Source organism: Bombyx mori, chromosome 24 (assembly GCF_030269925.1).
Source record: "Bombyx mori chromosome 24, ASM3026992v2".
NCBI lineage: Eukaryota > Metazoa > Arthropoda > Insecta > Lepidoptera > Bombycidae > Bombyx > Bombyx mori.
The window spans coordinates 6,195,049-6,221,050 of NC_085130.1; the positions used below are offsets into that span (position 1 = coordinate 6,195,049).

Consider the following 26,002-nt stretch of genomic DNA (forward strand, 5'->3'; position numbering starts at 1 on the left):
GTCCTTCTTCACACGAGGCTTGTGGAGAGTATTAAGCGGTAGGCTGCGGCTTGGCTCTGCCCCTGGCATTGCTGATGTCCACGAGGGACGGTAACCACTAACCATCAGGAGGGCCGTATGCTCGTCTGCCTATAAGGGCAATAAAAAAAAGCTAACTTACATTTGTATAGTTGGAACAGCTTCTCTTCGTTTGCCGCTACGGGCGCTGTTCGAACTCCATACAAATTTGAGTTAACGTAAACGCAATCGAGCACGTTAAAAAACTCGCACTAAGCACACCGCTACTGACAGTACGTCACTAATTATCATTTGTATTCTCTATATAAGTACACACATAATGTTATGTAACAAAATAAACATAAGCTTTGTTAGTGTACTGAGTTGACAGTGATTGATTAGAGACAGACAAAAAATAATGTCATTGACATATGAAAAAACATGGCAAAACAAAATTTGTAGTCTATAACTAAACACGCTTATCTATATAATATTTATATTTATTTGTGGGACTTTTTTTGTTGGCGGGAACGCAAGGAGCGAAGTTGGGCGGATTGATTTATTTTCTTAATTTAGTGTATCTTATAATCTAATAAGCATATGAGCAATTTAGTATGTCTGTGACAAATCCGCTAGACGCAGCATCTTGGGTTCTTCTAAAAGGTCAACTGAAAAATATTACCCATTGTAGAGGGGAATTCACTCCAGAGCCGGATGGCACGTGACAGTAGAGATCTCTGGATATCAATTGTGAATGGAGCGCTACCAGATGATATGAACGAACTAAGCTTTGGTGTTTTTTTTTTGTTGTTGCTTATATGGGTGGACGAGCTCACAGCCCACCTGGTGTTAAGTGGTAACTGGAGTCCATAGACATCTACAACGTAGTCTCAAGTATAGTTACAACGGCTACCCCGCCCTTCAAACCGAAACACATTAGTGCTTCACGGCAGAAATAGGCAGGGTGGTGGTACCTACCCGCGCGGACTCATAAGAGGTTCTACCACCAGTAATTACGCGAATTATAATTTTGCGGGTTTACTTTTTATTACACGATGTTATTCCTTCACCGTGGAAGTCAATCGTGAACATTTGTTGAGTACGTATTTCAATTGGTACCCGCCTGAGATTCGAACACCGGTGAACCGCTCAACACGAATGCACCGGACGTCTTACCCGTTAGGCCACGACGACTTAAACTGGCTTGCGGTGCTATGGTAAAAACCAGATAAAGGGACCACTTTGAACAATTCCTTAGAGCACTTCTCATATATCATACATTACAAAACACAGCGAGAGCCAAAGACTGCGTAGTACTACAGGTTTCAAATGTTTCAAATCGGTATACAGCAGAATTATTGTTCATTTGTTTCGATCATAAGCCAAAAATTAAACGAACAAGGACAAGGCTTCCGCACTGACCAGCAACTCGAGTTACTGGTAGATAAAGGAACCGGTCAATCAACCTCGACCTTATATTGAAATTGCGAAATGGCGACAATTGAGAAATGTACGCGGTTAAAATTAATCAGGTTGTATACTAAAGGTTCAAGACAAAAGGCACTTTTAAATTTAAATCCACAATCGACAAGCATCCATTTCTGCATTTAGGGGTTACTCGAGAAGTGTTGCCTTATTTTAAGACAGGCATTTAACCGGTTTAATGGCGGGCGATCGGGTCGTTATATTATTTTCAAATCAAAGGTTTGTATGAATCAAAAGTTTGTATAAACAAATTCTTTGGCCATTGGTTGCCAATTTTCATGCCCGCAATGCCATGGTCAAAGGTAAACTTTATTGGTTAAGACTGGAGGTTTTACTGGTCTCACAGGACCTCTTGTGAGTCCGCGCGGGTAGGTACCACCACCCTTCCTATTTCTGCCGTGAAGCTGTAATGCGTTTCGGTTTGAAGGGTGGGGCAGCTGTTGTAACTATACTTGAGGCCTCAGAACTTATCTCAAGGTGGGTGGCGCATTACCGTCGTAGATGTCTATGGGCTCCAGTAACCACTTAACACCGGGTAGGTTGTGAGCTCGTCCACCCATCGAAGCAATAATAATAAAAAACGGCTGCCTACTAGAGGGCTCCCTCATCTTTGCTACCTTGTTAATATTCTGTTGGTCACTCCCACGACGAAGGGCTCCGAACAGTGGAGAACCGGAGAAAATCTATTTTGTGTGGAATTTGATCACGAGACAATAGATTATGGTAGAGAAGAGTTAGGTTTTCAGAATATGAAATAAAAAAAAATTGTTGTAAATGCATGACTATCGTCTCTTAAACCGGTGAGGAAGGTTTTTCTTCGAGAAGGGAGATTACAGCTACGATTTTTACCACGGTGTACCCCACAGGCCGGAAAGAAACCATGTTGCGAATCTCTGTAATCTATTTCATTCATTAAATAAAGTATTCGGAGACCAAAAAAACAGAACAGTTAAAACTCATACAAACATTTGATTTTAAATTATTTTGGTCCGACAAAAACTTTATTTTCTTTCTTCGAAAGCTCACGAAAATTACAGGCCAACTGATGGTGAGTGGTTGCCTCAAGGACATTGGCCATGCTAAGGACATCGTCTAGTAGCTGTTTGACCATAAATGCCAAAATGTGCTCCAAGAAGTTGGCAATCAAATGGAAAAAAGAGAAACAAATCTACACGTGCTTGAAGGTATTTTTAGATTTTTTTTATACGAAGATGGGGGGACGTGTTGAGTCACATTTAGATCTTGGAAGCAATAATTCTTTGTTCACCGTACAAACACATTTAGATTCTACATGATTTTCGGAATGCACAAAAACGAGTTATTTTACACGCAAAATTGGGAACGATTTAATCCTTTATTTTTTTATTGTTTGGATGGGTGGATGAGCTCACGGCCCATCTGATCTTAAGTGGACAACCTTGAGACATGAATTCTAGGGTCTCACTTTTAACAGTACAATGGCTGTCCCGGCCTTCAAATTGAAACGCTTTAAACGGCAGAAATAGGCGGGGTAGTGGTGCCGCCCGTGCGGATTCACAAGAGGTCCTACCACCAGTAATTACGGAAATTATAATTTTGCCGGTTTGATTTTTATGACACAATGTTATTTCTTCACCGTGGAAATCAATCGTGAGTATTTGTTAAGTACGTATTTCATTACAAAAATTGGTACCTGTCGGCGGGATTCGAACACCGTTGCATCGCTACATACGAATGCACCGGACGTCTTATCTTTTAGGCCACGACGACTTCAATTCAAATTCGAATTCAAGACAATTATTATACAACAGTTCTTCAAATCGTTAAAAATGACATTCAGTGACATACAAATAAACAGTGATGGATTTACGCCAAGGCCAGTGAGTTTCGAGTCTAGGGCGGCGATGTTTACAAAATGCCAAAACTTCAGACGTAAAAAAAATTAAAGACAGACACCCGTATCTTTAGTCGTTCACACGAGCTTAACTCGACTCGACTCAACCTCCAACGCGCGTTTTGGTATGATTAGTCGTAAAAATAAACTCCACTCAAACGTCCTTGGAAAAATTTCCTAACCGGAGTGAAGTAAGCGAACTGTCAAGTCAAGGTACGTCGCGACGTACCTTGAACGTTCCTCAAGGCTGGTTTTCTATCAATGTCCAAATAGTATGTGGACCGCAAATGGAAATATATGATATTGTTGTGCAATGGCCTGGATCTGTGCATGATTCCCGCATATTTTGATAATTTAAGTTTGATAATATTTATTAATAAAGTAAATAGTTCGAGGTTAGACATTTGAAACTCTTTATTTTATTTACCTACATAAGAGTCATATTTTGCTTACTACCTGATAAATAAAGTCAATGCGATTATAAGTTTTATTTATATAATAATAAACTGGTGGTTGTGGAAAAGCACTTCAACAACACGATGCATTAAAAATCACACAAAAGCGGCGAATAAAAATACAAAGCCGGATCCGAAATCTAAAATAATAATAGGTTAGAAAATAAATAATACACTTTCAGATTTACCGCACGCACACATATTTACGAATAACTCAGCAACCAAAACATCAACAAGTTCATCTAGTGTCAAACAGACAGCGGCAGCTTGACTTTGACATTAAACAATGACCATAGACTACAGAACTCTATGGGTTTGATGCTAGCTTGATCAAATTTTCATCATTATTACCTCACTCGAGGACAGTTGAGGAATATTGTAATGGTCGACTAAAAATACCAAACTCGAGTAAGTTTGGAGGGAATTCTCGAGCATCATCGGATGAGTTATGAGTGGAGGACTATTTTACAAAACGTCTAAAGATACGGGCAAGATTAATTTTCATAAATTAATTTATAAAGTTATTTTAAATTTAAAATATACTAATATTGAATCGAAATTAATAAAACTTATTCTTACATTAACGCGATAAACAGTAACAGTAATAGTCAATTTGGGAAATGCTCTGAGGAATTGTTTGAGATGATTCCATTATCTCGTTTTTACTATCGCACCGCCCGCCACCGGAGTAGAGTTCATCCATACTACCTGGAGCCACTGCGTTCATACACAGTGTTCTTCCAGAGATCTTTTTTGCCATTTACCATCCAGCTTTAGAATGAGCTCCCCACTTCCACGGTGTTTCCCGAGCGCTATGACTTGTTCTTCTTCAAACGAGGCTTGTGGAGAGTGCTCAACGGTAGATAGCGGCTTGGCTCTGCCCCTGGCATTGCTGAAGTTCATGGGCGACGGTAACCATTCACCATCAGGTGGGCCGATGCTCGTTTGCCTACAAGGGCAATAAAAAAAAGGCAAATCCATAACATCAAACAAACAAAAATACCAAGCTAAAAAGCGTGTTAATAAACGTAAGCATATGAACTGACATAGCGACGAAGTCTTACATTTGCAAACTGCTTCCAGAATGTACAGAAAATGAGAGGTAATATAATTTCAGCGGCATTTTCATCTGTCTCTGTTTATTGTAACGGAACGCGCAATGTACGCGAAACGACTATACAAATAACAACACTGACGTTTCTCTCCGTGATCCCGCAGTAGTCGAAATTCGACTATAATTAATTGAAAATTTCTTTATAAACATTATTATGGTTCTATTGTCAAACACTATTCGATTTTTTTTAATATAATCACAGATTTCGCCAAAACTACACTACAGATAAATAGTATTAAAGACAAACAATATTTACTTATTATCAATTTGATCACATACTTTCAACAAGAACAAAAGTTTGACAATAAACGCAGAGTAGGTATATGCGTGTATATATGTGTCCTGTCAAATACATGATAATGTGTGTGTAATGTTTTCTTTATTGATTTAATGATTTTTTTATGCATAATTAAAAAAAAATTAACATTCTGCACTCCTTCTCTATATTCTCTATAAGTGTGGGAAATTTCATACTCCTCCGTCCCCGCATTTTTCGTAAAAAGGGGTACAAAGTTTTTGCTTCACGTATTAATATATAGATACATTTTCTTAATGCTTAGGCGAGTCAACTGATTCACTGTGCATCTGGTCTTACTCGTAAGATAGTCCATCACTATGTCAATGCAACCACCGACTTGCGACAAGAGTTTTATTTTTTAGCGTACCTAACAGCAAAGGGAGGAGTGGCGATTGCTCTTATTGCCCTTGTAGGCAGACGAGCATACGGCCCACCCGAGGGTGAGTGGTTACCGTCGCCCATGGCCTTCAGCAATGCCAGGGGCAGAGCCGAGCCGCTGCCTACCGCTTAATACTCTCCACAAGCCTCGTTTGAGGAAGGACATGTCATAGCGTCCGCTCGTGAGGCGCATAACATCGGCCCACAGCAATGATACTAAATGACGACCACGACCGCTCTGACAAGAGTGCTACGATAAAGGAGTAACAGCCAGTAGCCTCGATGGGCTGTACTGGCTTCATGCTGACGGGCGGGATAGCTCACTGGGCTCAGTCAGAGAATTTGCTAACACTAGCCCTAGCAAGAGCAGTGCTTCTATAATCTGATCGGAATCCCGACTCACCGAGAAAATCCCGCGTGAACCTCAATGGGTTGTGTCTGTGGGCTATACGAGACCTAATTCTTAATTGCGTTCGTTGAAAACTGGTTTTTGTTCGTAACCTTTTTATTAACTTCAGTGCACAATGGTATTTCTGCATCCGTATTCAATGCAGACAATACTTGACAATATAGCCGAGAGCTCTCCTTGAAAGTATTCAATGGTTCAATGATTAACCAGATTAACTTATAGACCAGAGATTCTCAAACTATTTACGAAAAGAGACCCCTTTTCCAAAATGATACCTTATATGACCCTTATACCTCGATAGCCAAATTATCTTTTGGTATTCCTATTTCCCACCTATTCCTTGTTTTTTAACATTGATAACAAACATAAGTGGTCGGTTTCGTCCCCTTTCGGAATCCCTATTATAGACAATCCAGAATCGACTCCAAACTACTTATACATATACGTCACACACTCCCATACGAAATAACAAATCTTTTTTTTTTATTGCGCAGACGGGCGAACATTTTCGCGGTCATCTGCTTATGGTTATCAGAATCTATAGACATTAATCACGTCGCGATCGACCTTGAGCCGTGGGATTTAAGTTATAATCGAACTAAAAATGACATTGACAGTAGTGGGCAGAACGGTGGTAACTACAAGATATGATGGTTAGTAATCATGGTGAAAATTATTACCGGGGCCTCTTGATTATCGATCTTCGACAGCCCCTGAAAAATATCTTAATTCATACTGGTGGTAGGGCCTCTTGTGAGTCCGCGCGGGTAGGTAGCACCACCCTGCCTATTTCTGCCGTGAAGCAGTAATGCATTTGGGCTTGAAGGGTGGGGCAGCCGTTGTAACTAAACTTGAGACCTTAGAACTTATATCTCAAGGCGGGTGGCGTATTTACGTTGTAGATGTCTATGGGCTCCAGTAACCACTTAACACCAGGTGGGCTGTGAGCTCGTCCACCCATCTAAGCAATAAAAAAAAAAATATCCACCTGTAATTACGTTACTAGCGAAATTAAATTTAGAAATGATTTTGAATTAAATGAAGTTCAAATGTCTACGTCATTGTGTGATTCATTTATAGTTTAATTACGTTTTGAGTCACTTGAGAGAATGACACAAGCTTTATTATAGCTATCCGTGAAATAACAAATCATTGTGACGGTTACTTAAAAAGTGGGTTTTTAAGTTACTTTTTATATATATATACTAGCGACCCGCCCTCGCTTCGCTTCGGAAACATTAAAACACACATGAAACCAAAAAAAAAAAAAAAAAAGTAGCTTATGTTCATCAGGGACAATGTCGGCTTCTAATGGCAAAAGAATTTTTCAAATCGGTCCAGTAGTTTCGGAGCCTATTCGAAACAAACCAACAAACAAATCTTTCCTCTTTATAATATTATTAAGTATTAAGTATTAAGTATAGAAGTATAGATGAAACTCCGAACGAGGAAAACTACGACAATTAGTCAAAAAGTCGAAAACCAAATTGTAAATGGGGCAATTCCGACATCTACGGACCTTCAACCCACTGAGTTTCTTGGCGGATCTTCTCAGTGGGTCGCGATTCTGAGCCGGTTTTAGATTTAGCGAAGCACTGCTCTTGCTAGGGCTAGTGTTAGCAAACTCTCTCAGGTTGAGTCCTCACCTACTGGTTCGTGCACTGCTGGAATAATCCTTTAGGCTCCCGATTAGGAAAAAAAAAACGAAAAAAAATACCGTCACGACCCACAAACCCTGTGCGCCTCCTAGGGGTGGAAATATTATGTACGATGTTTGTCCCCATGCTCGGAAGTAGTAATTTTTATACCATCAGTTACCATCTGTCATAATGATATGCGATTATCAACATTATGTTAACGCCAGGGGGCGGGAGACAAATGAGTTTCTTTTCTATTTGCTTACACCGGTGAACAAGTTCACTGTCGACCTGTGTGCTTAGTGCGAGTGTTTTAACGTTCTCGATAGCGTAAAAGTTAACTCAAATTTGTATGCAGTTGGAACGTTTTCCCACGTTTGCCGCTAGGGGCGCTGTTACCAGTAATTACGCAAATTATAATATTGCGGGCTTAATTTTTATTACACGATTTTATTCCTTCACTGTGGAAATCAATCGAGAACATTTGTGAAGTACGTATTTCATTAGAAAAATTGGTACTCGCCTGTGGGTTTCGAACACCGGTGCATCGCTCGATACGAATGCACCGAACGTCTTATCCTTTAGGCCACGACGACTTCAACAACGCTCTGATTTTAGCGGAACTGTCAAACAAGCGAGTGTTAATTACAACTTTAAATTTTAACACAGATAAAGAGCAGATTTTTTATTTTTATTGCTTAAATGGTTGGACGAGCTCACAGCCCACCTGGTATTCGACGATAACGACTGCCCCACCCTTCAAACCGAAACGCATTACTGCTCCACGGCAGAAACAGGTAGGGCGGCGGTACCTACCCGCCCGGACTCACAAGAGGTCCTACCACCAGTATCAAATTAAAGACTCGCAACTGTTTATTAAGTTTATTAACAAACAAAAAAAAACTCACCATAGCATGGACGTTCACTGCGGCACAAGCCTCTTCCACCACCTCCTCAACAGCTCCGCTCTCATATTCCTCAGCCGGCAGAGCAGGATACAACTTGACACCACTAAACGAAGCATCATCTTCACTTGGCAGTTTGGGATACAAGCTCCCGTTGCCTATCAGCGGCTCGGAGCTCCCTTCGCCGCGTTCCTTATTCAAAAACCCTTTGACAGCCGCAGCCGCGTTCGCGGTTCTGTGCCAACCCCAGCCGTTGGCCTTGAAATTTTTCGGATAATAATTGAACATTTCGTCAGAGCACTTTCACAAAACGATTTCTCGCTGTAACACGTCCGCACTTAAACGCGTTTGAGCGTCGAATGCTGAATTATCTGTAACGGAGATTTCGTAAATCAGATGTTATGATTTTTACAAGTTTAGGTAGGTCAGCGACCTGTGTATTTGCGAGAACGTTATTTTTCTACGTTGAGTTGTCATCGGCGCAGGGCATAAGAAAGTACTATAATAAAGTTAATTATTAAAATGAGAGATATATATTATATGGTACATGGTATAAGTAGTTATAAATATTTTATGAACAGATATGAGTAGAAGGGTTATTATGATAATATCCTGAAAAGCACCCCACGCTTTTTTACAATAAAATCATTTTTTCTTACACTATTTTTAATTCAAATTTATTAAAATTTATTTTCTATTTTTTAGTTGGATTTTCTATAAAAGCTTATTTTGTTAGTTTTTTTAAACTATTATTTATTTTAAATTTTTTAGTTGTAAATCAATTTTTTCAATTTTTTTTTGAAATGTTGTATTGTCATCGGTACTTACTAAGTATACCATTCGAGTTCGAGTTACCAACACCAATTTCAAGTTAATCCGACGTTTTGAAGGGGGTTAAAATCATGTTCAAAGATTCCGTTACAAACATACATACGTCTGAAGCTAATAAAAGCGTATTAAAATACAACAAAATTACTGGTGCAGCAAAAGACTTCAGACAAAAATAACAGACTACACGCAATAGCGTTTAAATGAGTTTTTTTTTTAATATACATAACTAATACTAGTCTGAAATAAACTTATTCTTTTTATATAATTCAAATTTTTCTTATCATCATTTAGCGACAACTCTCTATAACGCCGTAAAATGACCTTACACTGTATACATGTATACACTCCTATATATTAACACTAAACAAACGATCTGTATGCTTAGAGCGAGTTTTTTTAACGTTCTCGATAGCGTAAAAGTTAACTCATGTATGCAGTTGGAACAGCGCCCCTAGCGGCAAACGTAGGAAAGTTGCTCCATACAAATTCGAGTTAACTTTTACTTAAGCTTTACTTTAACTTATTACGCGATCGAGAAGTTAAAAAGCTCGTACTAAGCAAACTTTACAATTTTAAATGCGTTATTAATATCCAAGACCTATTTATTACATACTATTTATTCAATACTAGCTGACCCGGCAGACTTCGTAGTGCCTCTATCGATAAATAAAAGGCCTAAACTTTTGTATAAAATAAACTTAAAACAAACAAAAGGAATTCGTCCGACGGGGAACATATCAAAGAAAAAACAAAATTGTTATTTTTATATAATTCCGAGCATTTTCATATTTATCTACCTTTTAAACCTCTGGACTTCCACAAATAATTCAAGACCAAAATTAGCCAAATCGGTCCAGCCGTTCTCGAGTTTTAGCGAGACTAACGAACAGCAATTCATTTTTATATATGTATATAGATGTAGATAGATAGATGATATAATAAAATTAATGAATTTAATAAAAACAGGGCGGCAAAGGGTTTCGTCTGTACTTAATCTCATTAACAACAACCGATCGGAATATGATTATTAATGATGTGTCGAAATAATTTTGTAAACGCGGATTGGTTTTGAATGGTGGATAAGTTTTTTTTTATTAATGCCTAAGATCACACTAGCACACAGCCTTCTCCTTTGAGGCGGCGAGTGTACTGGCTGGGACGCCGCCTTGGGTTCTGGAAGCGGAGGCGCTCGCCGCTGACTATCAGTGGCGGGCTGACTTTCGTGCCCAGGGCGTGGCGCGTCCCAGCCCCAGTGTGGTCACAGCCTGTTGTGCTGGTATAGGCCGCATAAATCAAAGTGACATTGCGAAATAATGTGATACTTTCTAACACGAAATAAACGAAATTTAGACGTTTTGCGTTCATACGATACGGGCGTACAAAAAGTCTTCGTTAAACATCATGATAAATTAACAATTATTTACTGTATGCAATATCATCACGCTATAACAAAAAAAATATAAGTCAAACAGAAAACATACAAAAATCCGGAAACATTGAAATACGAGGTAGGTATGACGTCAGGAGCATCGTACTCTGAGTAAAGGCAAATGACCTTGCCAGTTTATCATTCGATCGTGCATCATCAGATTGCGATTTACGTGCTAAACAAAGTGACCGTACTTACATATACAATGATTCTGAGTCAAGTTCAGAGAGTTCAGAATCAAGTGATTCAGAGGATATGTCAGAGTAATTTCATATAAGTATATATTAATTAAATAATATCATATATTATCATCAATATCAAAATCAATATCTATATCATATCATATCATATCATATCATATCATATCATATCAATATCTATGCATATAAAAATTAATTGCTGTTCGTTAGTCTCGCTAAAACTCGAGAACGGCTGGACCGACTTGCCTAATTTTCTTGAATTATTTGTGGAAGTCCAGAGAAGGTTTTAAAAGTAGATAAATATGAAAATGCTCGGAATTAAATAAAAATAACAATTTTGTTTTTCCTTTGATGTGTTCCCCGTCGGACGGATTCTTTTTGTTTGTTTTAAGTTTATTTTATACAAAAGTTTAGGTCTTTTATTTATCGATTTAGGCACTGCGAAGTCTGCCGGGTCAGCTAGTCATTGAAATATGTCAGAACGATTTCATGTACTTAATTTGTTTATAAGGTAATGAGTAATGCACGTTGCTTCGCTTTTTCGATCCGGTGGTAGATTCTGCGAAGCACTGCTCTTACTAGGGTCAGTGTTAGCATCACTCCGGTTTGAGCCCCGAGAGCTCACCTACATGTCAAGGAGAAGCTGAAATAGCCTCTCAAGGCTATCAGCATAAATAGAAAAATAATAATAACGTGGCTTCAAACGTAACATTCGGCAAAACTCGTTTTTTTGGTATGCCAAAATTTCAAAGACGAGATAAAATGAAGACAGTCTCATTTGAAAATGAGTTGAGATTGACTTTTATAAAAAAATAAATTTTTTTGGATCAAACTTAATCAAATTTATTTTAACACTAGCTGACCCGGCAGACTTCGTAGTGCCACAATCGATAAATAAAAGACTTCAACTTTTGTATAAAATGTAAGCGTAGCGGAGATTACTGGTGGTAGGACCTTTTGTGAGTCCGTGCGGGTAGGTACCACCACCCCGCATATTTCTGCCGTGAAGCAGTAATGCGTTTCGGTTTGAAGGGTGGGGCAGCCGTTGTAACTATACTGAGATCTTAGAACTTATATCTCAATGTGGGTGGCGGATTTACGTTTTATATGTCACTATGGGTTCCAGTAACCACTCAATATCAGGTGGGCTGTGAGCTCGTCCACCCATCTGAGCAATAAAGTAAAAGAAAAAAAAAAGTATTCAGCGGTAGGCAGTGACTTGGCTGCACTAATGGCAATGAGGATGTCCATAGCCTATCGTCAACAGATTTGTCGAATAACTCGTCCGCCCACAAAAGCAAAAAAAAAACCCAATAAAATTTTAGTCATGCTGCGTCTAATCATTACGTATTTTCGTCAAAAAAATAACAACCGCGTGGTGTGGAGTATATTTTTGGCTCCTCGATTTGCTTGTTTTCTTTAGCCCTTTAACTACGGTTGACGTCAATGGCCGACACACGAACAATTTTTTATTGCTTAGATGGATGGACTAGCTCACGTTACACCTTCGTCGTGGCCTAAAGGATAAGACGTCCGGTGCATACGTATCGAGCGATGCACCGGTGTTCGAATCCCGCATGCGGGTACAATTTTTTCTAATGAAATACGTACTTAACAAATAATGTTCACGATTGACTTCCACGGTGAAGGAATAACATCATGTAATAAAAATCAAACCCGCAAAATTATAATTTGCGTAATTACCGGTGATAGGACATGCTGTGAGTCCGCACGGGTAGGTACCACCACCCTGCCTATTTCTGCCGTGAAGCAGTAATGCGTTTCGGTTCGAAGGGTGGGGCAGTTGTTGTAACTATACTGAGATCTTAGAACTTATATCTCGAGTTGGGTGGCGCATTTACGTTGTAAATGTCTATAGGCTCCTGTAACCACTTAACACCAGGTGGGCTGTGAGCTCGTCCACCTATCTAAGCGATAAAAAAAAAGAAATTAAGACAGTACGCATATTAAATTACAAAAGACCAGTGCATTCAATATTTTAAATGTGACGTAGATGTATCCGTATTAATATTAAAAACGCCAAAATTTGTTTGTCACGTTTTCACATCTTAACAATTCAACCGATCATCAGGAACGGCCATAGAAAAGGAGACAGGACTACCTTTCATCCAGCAAAAAGTAGTACATATCGCAATTTGTAGTAGTTTTTTTTTTCTATATTAATATGAGAAAAACCGCCTTTAAAAGCTAGTAGTAATAATGGTGTTACATATATCCGATGATTTTTTACGATAGGGTATTGATATCATAACTCAATAGACCAAGAGTTCTTTCAACCATAGATACGAACCATAGTAAACCACAATAGTCATTTATAGGTTCTCTGTGTCCAATGAATTAGCAAAAGTTTTCAAAGCGAAATTGACTCGGATATTAATCAACAATGAACAAAATCGTTCCTAATTACAGTTCAGGGCGTTACCGAGGTCACCCCGGGGTCAGTCAAGTCCACCCTTGACTAGGCACACCACAATTTGACACGAAAAAGAGATTTTATTGTTAACGAGGGAAAATTTGGATGACCAATGCCGATGTCTACCGTAAAATTACTTTTCTTGATCTTTTTCTTTATTGCTTAGATGGGTGGACGAACTTACAGCCCACCTGTGTTAAGTGGTTACTGGAGCCCATAGACATCTAAAACGTAAATGCGCCACCCACCTTGAGGTAACGTGAACAAGTCAATCGTGAACATTTGTTGAGTACATATTTCATTAGAAAAATTGGTACCCGCGAGATTCGAACACCGGTGCATCGCTCAACAGGAATGCACCGGACGTCTTATCCTTTAGGCCACGACGCGGCGACGACTGTAACTGTTGATACCTCTAATACCCGACGTTGGCAAAGTTGTACTTAAATAATAATAATAATATGTATAAATAACAAAACCCAGAAAAAAAAAGGATGCGTGTACTTATGTACGCACGTAAGATTTTTTTTTTTTGTATTTGTTAATAAATATTTAACGTTAATAATTTAATAATATTTACTATGAATTATATTAAATAATAATTTTGTCATTTATATTACTAAAAAATGAATGCTAATAACACTTTTTTTACGAGTGTACATGCGCGAAAGTTCACTTGCGGCTATATTCAGACTCGCCAAGTTACGTCGGTCGTGTTGTAATGAGCGATTTAGTGGGCAGCTTCATTTCTGTTAATTTTGTGTCACGGTGCGCGCGCATCGTAAAATTTCACTCTCATCAATTTTTCATAACGCGCCTAAAAAAGTATAACTTCAAAACAAAGAAAGCCCAGATTCCGTGAAACGTCAAAAGGCTTCTGATAAAAGCGGAAAGTAATGGATTGATTAATAATGAAATCAACTAAATTCTACAAAAACTCTTAATTCATGGTTACATTAACATTATTCGCCTGAAGTGACACATTTTTCGCTCGCGTTTCTGAGGAGTGGCTGTCAGTTCAGTATTAACATAATTTAGTATTGTATTAACGTTATAATGTAATTTAAAATAAGTATATTTGCGTGAGCTTATTATTTTGATTGTGGAAAGCGAGTCAGCATGTCATACAAAATTTTAACAAAGAAGAAAAACGGATTTCAATCAAAAGAAAAAATGACGTATCATCAATACAATCGGAGTCAATAAAATATGCATTTTGAAGGACAACTCCAAAATCACAGCTCAGGTTTTGATAAAGTTTTAATGGGACCACACCGGAAGCGTCAGCTTTCAGATATTAAAAAATAATCATCAAAATCGGTTCACCTAGAAAAAAATTCTGAGGTAACAAACACGTCAATGGAGTCTTTTATAGACTAAAAGAGACTGTTTAATTTTATAAACTGATAGAATACATGTCTTCAAAGTATAAAATTCAGTTTCTTAAAAAAAATTGTTAAGCTACTTCAGTTCTAAAGGTGCGATAGTAGGTATAATGGTATTGTTTTAACATCTACTTTACTATCGTTTACTATCGATAAAGCCTCGTTCTCTTTCTCTCACTACCTCTATTTCGCTCGCTCGCACCCTAATCTAACCCTAAGCGATGACGTATTACTTATATTTCTCTTATTCTTGTATTTACCAAGTAACCTGCCCACAAGCATGTAACACCCCTATTCATGTTTACTATGTTACGTTTGCCGATTGAAAGTTAAAATTGACACCTTCAGCTCTAACATTAGGAGCAGGCTTAGGGACCCCGGTAACCGTACTCGTCGAACTCGACAAAGAGTTCGCCGTGCAACCTAACCCATGCATCAGCCTGCTGAGTTTCTGGCCGGATCTTCTCAGCGGGTCGCGATTCCGATCCGGTAGTAGATTCATTCGCGAAGCAGTTGCTCTTGAGGTTTCCTTCGGAGGCGCTCGGGCAGTTTTTAGCAAATCCCATCCCTCCTGGTTGAGCCTTTGCTTGCCCACCTGTCCTGGTGACACTGGAAAGGCCTTCGGGCCACCAGTAATCTTTCAATCATAAAAAAAAGTTAAAATCGATTTTTTATTGCCATTGTAAGCAGACGAGTATACGGCCCACCTGACGGTGAGTGTCTGCCGTGGCTAGTGGACATCAGTAATGCAGATGGCAGACCTAAGCCGTTGTCTGGTGTTGGGTGCTCTCCGCAAACCTCGTATGAAGAAAGACGTATAAATCGTAGTTATGGCAATTAAAAAATATATATTTCGATCGAAAATATGTCTCAGATTTTGAATTGTCAATACATATAAGAGTGATAAAGTAAAATTCGCGGAACACATCAAGATTGCAAGCGAGATTACTATGCGCGTCGCATGAGTTTGCCAATTGGATTATAAATTGTAATGCGTTTATATACATTGCAAACGTTACGTAGTGAGTACAGTCAACAAGACAGGCACCTAAAAATTGTGTAAACAATAGACCTGTTTAAGTAGGTCTGTATGCAAGCATTTTTTTAAATTCAGTTATTTAAAGCTGAGTGGATGTAAACAAGCATGCAAGGTAATTGACCAGTGTTGTACCAATGCAATGAGACTTCTACTTAATTAGAGTAAGTAACGGTTTTTCCTATGTCTATGGGTTGCCTTAGGCTTTACTATATGCGGTAAGGCACTAGAAACATCTCTGGGCCCGCGGTCTGCTACTAACATCTGCAGATTGTAAGTCCTACATACCCCGCGCGCCGCCCCAGGCGCGGGGACCCCGTAGGAGGTTCGGCACCGGGCCCGAAAAAAAAGGCTTTTAAAAGTATGGAATTGCCGTTTTATTGTAACTAGAGGTCCCGCAGTAGTCGAAATTCGACTATAATTAATTGGAATTGTAAGTTTGTACACTATTATGATTGTATTTTATACTTCTATAATCACAAATTTCGCCAAGTCTACACTAAAAAAAATAATAACAAAGACAAACAATATTTAATCTCAATTTGACAACAGACGTCAAGAACAAAAGTTTGACAATAAATAGTATGCATGCGTGTGTGCGTCAAATACATGTTATGTAGTGTGTGTAATGTTTTCTTTATTGATTTAATGTATCTTTTATGCATTACTTTAAAAAAATATTAGCATTGTGCACTTCTTCTCTATATTCTCTATAAGTGTGGAAAATTTCATACTCCTCCGTTCGCGCAATTTTCGTAAAAAGGGATACGAAGTTTTTGCATCACGTATTAATATATAGAATAGTTCTTCGAATTGACATAGAACCTTCATGTTTTGAGATTTTTGAATGAAACTTTTTTCAAATGGTACCTATGAGGTTCTTCTTTTACAAAATGTGCAACATTCGATTGTCGACTTTCAGTTGTTTTTTTTTGTTCAGCTTAGGCAAGAAAGATGGATAATTCAAAAATTCGAGTAATTTTTGAATACGAGTTCTGACGCGGAACTAACGCTGCAGAAACAGCTCGCAATATCAATGTTGCGTTTGGAGAGGGGACTGCTAATGAACGCACCGTGCGATTTTGGCTTTCGTGATGGAAATTTTGATTTAAAGAACGAACCACGTCGGCATTTTCATACTTTAATCCCTAATATTATATTGAATCAATCTAAATAAATATGAATAAAAGTAAGTATGTATAAATGCTTTGATACTATAAGAAATAACCAGTAACCAATATGAACCACATCACTAGCTTACTCTCATGCTTGTTTTCTTCGAAGATAGTTTTAGCTATATGCTTTGTCACGAAAAAGTTTTGTGATATTTGTACGGATGTACCTAGCAAGTGGACCGTGCGGTCTAAATTTAAATTTTTTTTCGGGATTCCCATATAAATTTTCCCGTATACCAGGCGATTTTTCAGTTTCCACACTAATAGGTATACTGTTCTCAAATTACATAATAATATTATGTTTAACAATAAACGGAATGATTAAACTTATACAGTTAGTGGTGGTAGCACCTCTTGTGAGTCCGCGCGGGTAGGTACCACCGCCCTGCCTATTTCTGCCGTGAAGCAGTAATGCGTTTCGGTTTGAAGGGCGGGGTAGCCGTTGTAACTATACTGAGATCTCAGAACTTATATCTCAAGGTGGGTGGCGCATTTACGTTGTAGATGTCCATGGGCTCCAGTAACCACTTAACACCAGGTGGGCTGTGAGCTCGTCCACCCATCTAAGCAATAAAATAAAAAAGTTAAATTTTATATTTAAAAACGAATTTAACTTCATTACATTTCATAGATTAAAGTTCAACAATTTTTTATGTACAACCAGTGGCGTACCTAAAGGGGGGCGGTGGGTGCGGTCCGCACCGGGCGGCACTTACCCTGGGGCGGCATTTTAGCATTTACTTTTAGTTGTATAAAGCAATTTATTCATTTCATATTTATTTTCTTTCTTGAATAAAAAATGATTATTATGATTATTATAAGTTTAATATTTGATTTATATAAATTATGATTAACTATATGATTTCGAATATTATTCATCGGTGTATATAAATGCATATTAGTGTAAATTTTGAATTCTAATTCAAGAACAAGGTAATAATTTGATTTTATTGTATTCATTAAAATTCTTTGAATTCGTAAAAGTATATTTTCGATTTCTTCGGCAATTTTTCCTAACTAAAATTTTTTAATATCAGTTTATAAATGTCATTTCTTTTGAAAAGTTTATATGATTACTTTGAAGTAATATATCAATATTTTTTTATTCATTGATTTTTCTTTTGAAAAGCAGGGCCGGCGGAAGGCGGTCTGCTAGGTCTGCAAAGCACTAGGGCGCCGGCATAAGAACTATCTTTTTCAAACAACAAAATCTAAACGAAACAAAACAAAAATACTGACGAAGTTACAATTTCAGAACTCGCAAATAGATAAATATTCTCAGTCCGTTTTGGAGAATTGTATTTGGATTGATAAATTGCACCGCTCATATGCCCGTGTCAACTACCAGTTGACATGGACTTTGTACAACAAATGTCCATGTCAAGTACCAGTTGACACGGGCAGTTTGCACGCCCGGCCTCTATTTTATTGAAATTTGCCTGTCTCTGTTTGTCTAAGGTCTATTTGTATTTAACTATCTTGCTTCTCAGTTAAATTATCTACCAAACTACGCAAAAACCGTTATTCCTTGCCGCGCCATATAAAAGGAAACAGATTTTGAAATTTTTAGTCTGTGTCGAATCGCGGGAGTGAGTTGTCGTGTCTGTGTTTCGATAATTTTAATACTTTTAGTGAGTGTATTTACGTTGTGTTTTGTTATTTATAAGGTAAGTTATCTACTAATACATAGAAATAAAGGTTTCAGCATGAGACACAAAATTTAGCCTTTTTAAACCGATACATTTGGTGGTACATTTTGGCGTTAGTGACGCCATAATTTTACTCTCATTTTTTGTTATTTTTTGCCTGTTTTATCATACTAAATGCGATTAATATGTTAGATCAACTAATTGTATGTAGTTATTGAAGGTAGCGAAGTTAAAGTTGTAGAATCGTTTATTGACTTTGTAGAAACTAAAGGAAAAACTGCTGTTGAAATCACAGATATGATTTTAACGAAATTAGAAAATGACGGTTTAGATATAAAAAATTGCAGAGGACAGGCTTACGATAATGCTGCCGTCATGGCAGGAAAGCACAGCGGTGTTCAAACTCGTATTAAAGAAATAAATCCAAATGCAGAATTTGTAGCATGTACAAATCATTCCTTAAACCTGGCATGTTTGCACGCAGCTTCTACAGCTATCAATTCCATCACATTTTTTGGAACTATCGAACAGTTGTTTTCGTTGTTTTCTTCTTCCACTCATAGATGGAATGTTTTACTTTCGGTCACTGGAGCGCTAGAGCTGCAGCGGTAACTATAGTAAAAAAACATTTTTTTTACATTTTAAGCGCTTTGGAAAAATTGACATCTGAAGCAAGGGCGGATCCAGCTTTGGCGCCAGGAGGGGGTCACATAGTCAAATTTAGATGCGTTCGTTCCCAAACGTTTTCCATTATACAAAGTTATTATATTATAATAAATTAATTAAATATTGAAGGTATGTAGTTACATAAAATATGTATGGTGACAAAATATATATGTCGGCACACGTCAGGGATGGCTGAGCGGTAGGTTCCGTCATCACTCGTATTCGATTGAACTCAGTTTAGTCAATAAAACTTTTCAATAATAATTATTGAAACTCAACACACACAAGTTTCACAATGACAGGATAAACCGACAGTTTCGTTGCACATACCGACAGACCGACTGACTGACTGACTGACTGTCAGAGACTCACTGCTGAGACGGACGGAATCACTGTCTGACACGAATGCCACGACTCTGTCCACGTACCGCTATTTTATACTGTGGCGTTACGGTGTCTACCCTTCATTTTGTGATATTTATCAAAACAACATTTCATCATTTAAAATAATAATCAAAACCACCGTCTTAACATTACTAAAAGTCGTTATCCACGACAACTAAAAGTCGTTATCCACGACATATAAATAAAATCATTATATTCAATTAGTGGTCCACCTAAGTCCTGGACCCAGCTCAGGGGGTGGTCATGACCCCCATGACCCTCCCCCTGGATCCGCCATTGATCTGAAGAAGAAAATAGTAAAACGCGATCAGATGCTGGAGTATTACTCAATTCTATGCAATCTTTTTCTTTTCTATGTTACCTTCATTTATGGGAATCCGTTCTTTTGGAAATTAATGACGCTCAAAAATACCTGCAAATAAAGGGGTTAAATGTCCACCAATGCCATATAAAACTAAATTCTTTGCAAACACATTTAATGGAACAAAGAGATACGCTAGTACAAAACGCTGTTATAGCTGCCAAAATAATTTGTGAAGAGATGGAAATATCGACAGAGCGTCGAGTTAGAAGGAGAAAAAATATGAGTGGGGAAAATTCTCAAGACGTGGGGCTATCCTTAGAAGAAGAAGTACGAAGAGAAATGTTTTCATCTATGGACAGAATTATAAAGGAAATAAAAGAACGCTTCGATCAATTGCATGGTCTTGTAAGAAAATATTCGTGTATAATACCGTGTAACCTACTAAATGAAGAATTTGAATGTCAAATAAATGATTTGATCGACATTGATAAAGAACAGTTCCATATTGAAAGAAAAAGGATCCAGGTTTTTATGGCTGTATCTACACTAAAAGAAGAGGTAAAACATTGGAAAAACGGGGAGAAGGGCCCTCTCGACCTGCTAAAATTTATTCAGCAGTATAGGTTGGAAAATTCTGTTCCCAATATTGTAATTTTGTTAAGATTTTTCTTAACAATTTGAATCAGTGTCGCTAGTTGCGAAAGAAGCTTCTCAAAATTGAAGTTGATAAAAAATTATCTTCGTTCTACAATGAGTCAATCAAGACTACAAAATCTTGCAATATTGTCAATAGAACAAGAAATTACAAATAATATAAATTTTGAGAGCATTATACACGATTTTTCTAGTATGAAAGCTAGAAGAGTAGATATTATATAAATATGTTTACGAGTGCATACAAATAAGTCTAAAAAATTTACTCTGTGGATTAATTAATATTGATTAAATAACTTAATAATTTATTTATGTGCATTAATTTATAAAAACCACTATTTGATTGACTTATAATAGAAAGGGCGGCAGACTGGAGATCGCCCCGGGCGGCAAAAGTTCTAGGTACGCCACTGTGTACAACACCTACTTTATGGCTACCGAAAAGTTTATGCTTAAAAAGGTTACATATAATCTTACTCTATGGTTTATGCGAAGGATCCTGAGTTGTGTGGAGTATTATTTTCTATAGATGTACATACTTGTCAGTGTAAAACAAAGGTAGATAACGCGAATGAAAATAATAAACTCGTAATTTGAATCACAAATGGCGAATTTGTAAAGCAAGCGCGTCACAAGTATCCTCAGAGTGCGTAGACCTGTGCGTCTCTGATTTTAATTAATTTAAAACAGATGACTTCTTGTGATGTGATTCATCTTAATATGCCTTTCGCGGTATGTAAATAGCAAACAAAGGGAATCATATATTTCATTTGTTTTATTTTATATTCGAATACCTTAAATGTATATTTAAATTTAAAAAAATCATAATCGCACATTTATAATAACTTGTAGGAGTGTATGTACATAAGTTATCACCACAGCCGGTCTTGATTTCATACTTAAAGTTTATATAATTCATAACAAACTTTTAAAAGTTTAAGAGAGTCTGCATAGTTATTTATCTATTTACCATTTACTGCTTGCTTGGTATATTTAAAAATTTAAACGAATCAGAAAGATAATAAAGGATATGTACATATTTACAAAAAATACTTTTGACACTAAATTTTGTTTTTATCACGTGTTATTCGCTCACTCATTTATTTCATGGTCATTCAATGAAAACAGATGTTGAATGAAAAGTTAACTCGCCACCAATTTGTAAGCACTTAAAAGTGCTAAAAAACTATTTTAAGCAGTTATTTTTTCGAAAAGTAGCATACATTACTGAACTCGTAACTGTAATGAAATAAAAGTAACTACTCACCGAAACTTCCCACACACCGCTTCTCTATGAGAGCATAAGGAATGAATCACAGGAATGAATTGTAGTGACAAAGGCGCACTGAGTGAGATTATTTTGATGATCTCTGAATAATTTCGTTCAGAAATTCCAACATAAAGTATTTTAAACTTGTTTTTTTTTAAATACCCTATGATAGAAAGTCGCTTTGAGATTACGTTTCTTATTGACAATAAATGAAATTATCTTTTTCGAGTAAGATATTTTTTTGTGAGATGTATTTAAATAGTTTGGTCGAGGGGTATGTATAGGAGTCCATTTTCTACTTGTTGATCTCATTCGTTCATTACTGTCAAATTTATCATTTGACACTTCTGAATTGAATATCTAACCGTACTGTCAAAACTAGGATGGTTGATGTTTTTGGTAACGTTTAACTCACGTGTTTTTATTTTTAGAGAATATAATAAAATAATTGAAAATGAAAGTATTATCAGAAGATCGTACAAGAATATTATTCGAGAAGCTAACCAAATAGTGAGTATTTCTGAATATTCTTAGTAGAAATTTGGGCTACACAGCCACATTGTATTTATAAAACAACATATTTCTAACCACAATTTTTATTTATTTCTCGCATCGCTGGTCATGATTCCGATCTGATGGAAGATTCAGCAAAGCATTGTTCTTGCTGGGGCTAGAGTTGACAATTTTTTTGGGTTGAGCCTGTCAGCTCACCCACCCATTCACGTGTAGTTGGAATAGCCCAGTGGTCTACCAACGATTAGGTAAAGAATAAAAATAAAAAATATTAATAGTAATAAATATGGAGTATTTATTAGTTCTATAATTAATAAATAATAAACTACTTATTTATTATCAATTACCAAAATAAAGAGTACATACTTACTGAGTGTAAGGTGATTTTTGAGCCAGTAGAGGTAGGCACCTCCACCTCCACCTCCTGGCTATTATGATGCAAAGCAGCTATGCGTTCCATCAGTATACTAAATAATTGGAACTCAAGTCTCAAGGTGGGTTGCAGATTCACATGTCTATGGGCTTACCACTGAAACCCTAGTGAGTTCTTGTTTACTCATTTAAGTAAATAGAAAAATAAAGACATATACAAAGCCACATGTCAAAGTTGACATTTTCTTTTATTACATTTATGTCATACTTTATCTTCACACCTTCGTACCTTAATATGTAAGAAAGTTTTTTTTCTTAATTATCTTGTAGTTTACTGAATAGTCTAATTTGTTTAAGCTTTTTTTATTTATTTCTTAGATGGGTGGACGAGCTCACAGCCCACCTGGTGTTAAGTGGTTACTGGAGCCCATAGACATCTACAACGTAAATGCGCCACCCACCTTGAGATATAAGTTCTAAGGTCTCAGTATAGTTACAACGGCTACCCCACCCTTCAAACCGAAACGCATTACTGCTTCACGGCAGAAATAGGCAGGGCGGTGGTACCTACCCGTGCGGACTCACAATAGGTCCTACCACCAGTGATTACCGTGGAAGTCAATCGTGAACATTTGTTAAGTACGTATTTCATTCGAAAAATTGGTACCCGCCTGCGGGATTCGAACACCGGTGCATCACAACAACGAATGCACCGAACGCCTTATCCTTTAGGCCACGACGACGACAAGCCGTCGTCGCGCACGTAGTATACTAGTTTCAACACACTACTGTATTGTTTTGAAAGAATTTGGTTGAAAAATCCTCCATTTTTGACATGTTGCTGTGTATATAGGGTATATCGATAAGGCAACTTAACAATAGAAAAAGGTTTCAAAATAATTCTTTGATTCTAATTTAAACATTTGATTTTAGCATTGGAGTAAACGTTAAGTTATTAATAGACAGACCTGATGGCACATATTGCTTCAGAGAGAAGAAAGACAGAGTGTATTACATATCAGAGAAGCTACTGCATCTAGCACAGACAGTGAAGCCGGACAACTTAGTATCTGCGGGGACATGCTTCGGAAAGTTCACAAAGACAAATAAATTTAGGTTGCACATTACAGCTTTGACTTACATATCACCCTATGCGCCGTTCAAAGTGTGGGTGAAGCCGTCTGCGGAACAACAGTTCTTGTATGGACACCACATCATCAAAAGTGGTTAGTATTATAAGTTTTCTTCATAAGGGCTAGGATAACATAGATTAAACCTTCAACAGTGCAGTAACCGGATTGTGGAGGGACCAACTGTCATTTTAATTGTTTTAATTATTCAACTAACATGCTCCTTGTGTACTTAGAAATAGATTTAAAAATGCAGTGTATTAGTGAGGGTACTTGTTTTCCTTTTAATAAAAGGATTGCTAAGTGCGGGTTGCATAAAGACAGACACACAATAAACTGATTTGTTACCGAACACATGTGCTTAAGTTCATTATTAAATAATAAAGTATATATTTTACATAACCTAATAACTTAATTTTTTGTAGTAAAAATTATATAAGAAAAAATTTACAATGAATTGAAATTTTTTTAGGACTAGGCTGGTTGAGATTACTTTATTTCATGCTTAAAAAATACAATAGACATTTTCCTTGAAAGAGATAGCATCAATAAAAAATAATGCTATTACTAAATCTTACATTGAGGAAATGGATAACGTATTCAACGCAATAAACCAAGCAAACTAAAAATCTGGATGAGTGGGGTTAATACCGATAGGAGCTAAGTGGTTACCAAAGTTCATAGACATAGGTTCATCTTCAAACTGGAATGCATAATTGCATTGCGGCAGATATAGGCAGTCTGGTGATATTTATCTTTGCTAGGTTACAATATGCTGTACCACTGGAAAATTAAGGTTTGCAGTTGCTGTGTCATTTTATAATACTCAGAAAACCCTACTGCCCCCCCCCGCTCTCTTGTGTAGTCCTTAGTTAGCATTTATGATTCATAGCAAGAGATCAGAGGTGAGAAGGCAGATATAACACATTAATAAACAATTATTGGATATATATGACATCATCATTTCTCAGAGAGAATATTGTTAGGAATGTTTGATATGATTAAAGATTGAATATATTACACAAAGATAGTAATCTATACTAATATATAAATCTATATTGTTTTTTACGGATGTTCCGTTATAACTACTGAACCATGCATCTGATTTACTTGAAACTTGGTATCAATGTAGAAAATACATGTACTTAATGGATAGGCTAATATTTATATGAGTGTTAGACTCGCTACACCAGTTGCGGGGGCGTTAATGATGAGAAACTGTGGGGGGCGAGAAATAATAATGTTAATTTTAAATGCCCAGCGAAGCGGACGGGTACAACTATTTGTATAATAATACTATTAGTTAGCATTGTTATCGGTATCCATATTCTTCAATCAACAGTTCAGTATAAAGGATATTGTTTTATTTCCAGGCTTGGGCCGGATAACAGAAAATACACCGAAACATCAAGGTGTGGTGGTATTAACGATGTCAGATATTCCGATTGGCTTTGGCGTAGCTTCAAGAACGACGGCAGAATGTCGACACGCTGATCCTTTGGCGACGATTGTCTTCCACCAGGCCGACGTAGGAGAATATATACGCTCTGAGGATACGCTTACGTAGTAAATAATGAAAAGGAATCGGGTTCTTGTTTTATTTACAACAAAAAATGTGACATATGTTTTGTCAGTTAGTTTTATTTATTATAAAGAATATTTCAACCCAGTCATGCTCAAAGCTATTTCTAACTAGCTGACCCGGCAGACTTCGTAATGCCTCAATCGAGAAATAAAAGACCTAAACTTTTGTATAAAATAAACTTAAAACAAACAAAAGGAATCTGTCCGACGGGGGACACGAGAGGGAAAACAAAATTGTTATTTTTATTTAATTTCGAGCATTTTCATATTTATCTACCTTTTAAACCTTCCCTGGACTTCCACAAATAATTCTCTCGAGTTCTAGCGAGACTAACGAACAGCAATTCATTTTTAAATATTTTATAGATAGATTAGTGTGAAAAAGACCGATTGATATTAATCACTCGCCATATA

General features: G+C 37.1%; 2 protein-coding genes across 3 annotated transcripts in view; one reads left to right on the plus strand and one right to left on the minus strand.

Annotated features, from left to right (window-relative positions):
* Positions 1 to 22,182, minus strand: part of LOC100127019 (calpain protein) — a 77,872-nt gene extending 55,690 nt beyond the window's left edge. For both annotated transcript variants that reach the window (XM_062675681.1, XM_038020143.2), the window contains exons 1-2: positions 21,987 to 22,182; positions 8,555 to 8,922 (exon numbers count right to left, since the gene is read on the minus strand). In XM_062675681.1, the coding sequence (XP_062531665.1) occupies positions 8,555 to 8,839 (285 nt within the window). In that variant the 5' untranslated portion in view covers positions 8,840 to 8,922; positions 21,987 to 22,182. The remainder of the gene's footprint in view (positions 1 to 8,554; positions 8,923 to 21,986) is intronic.
* An 83-nt stretch (positions 22,183 to 22,265) lies between these two features.
* Positions 22,266 to 25,588, plus strand: LOC101738785 (60S ribosome subunit biogenesis protein NIP7 homolog). The gene is made up of 3 exons (XM_004923075.5): positions 22,266 to 22,499; positions 23,808 to 24,100; positions 25,378 to 25,588. Exons 1-3 carry the CDS (start codon positions 22,444 to 22,446, stop codon positions 25,569 to 25,571), a joined length of 543 nt encoding a protein of 180 aa, XP_004923132.1. The 5' UTR covers positions 22,266 to 22,443; the 3' UTR covers positions 25,572 to 25,588.
* The last annotated feature ends 414 nt before the right edge of the window (positions 25,589 to 26,002 follow it).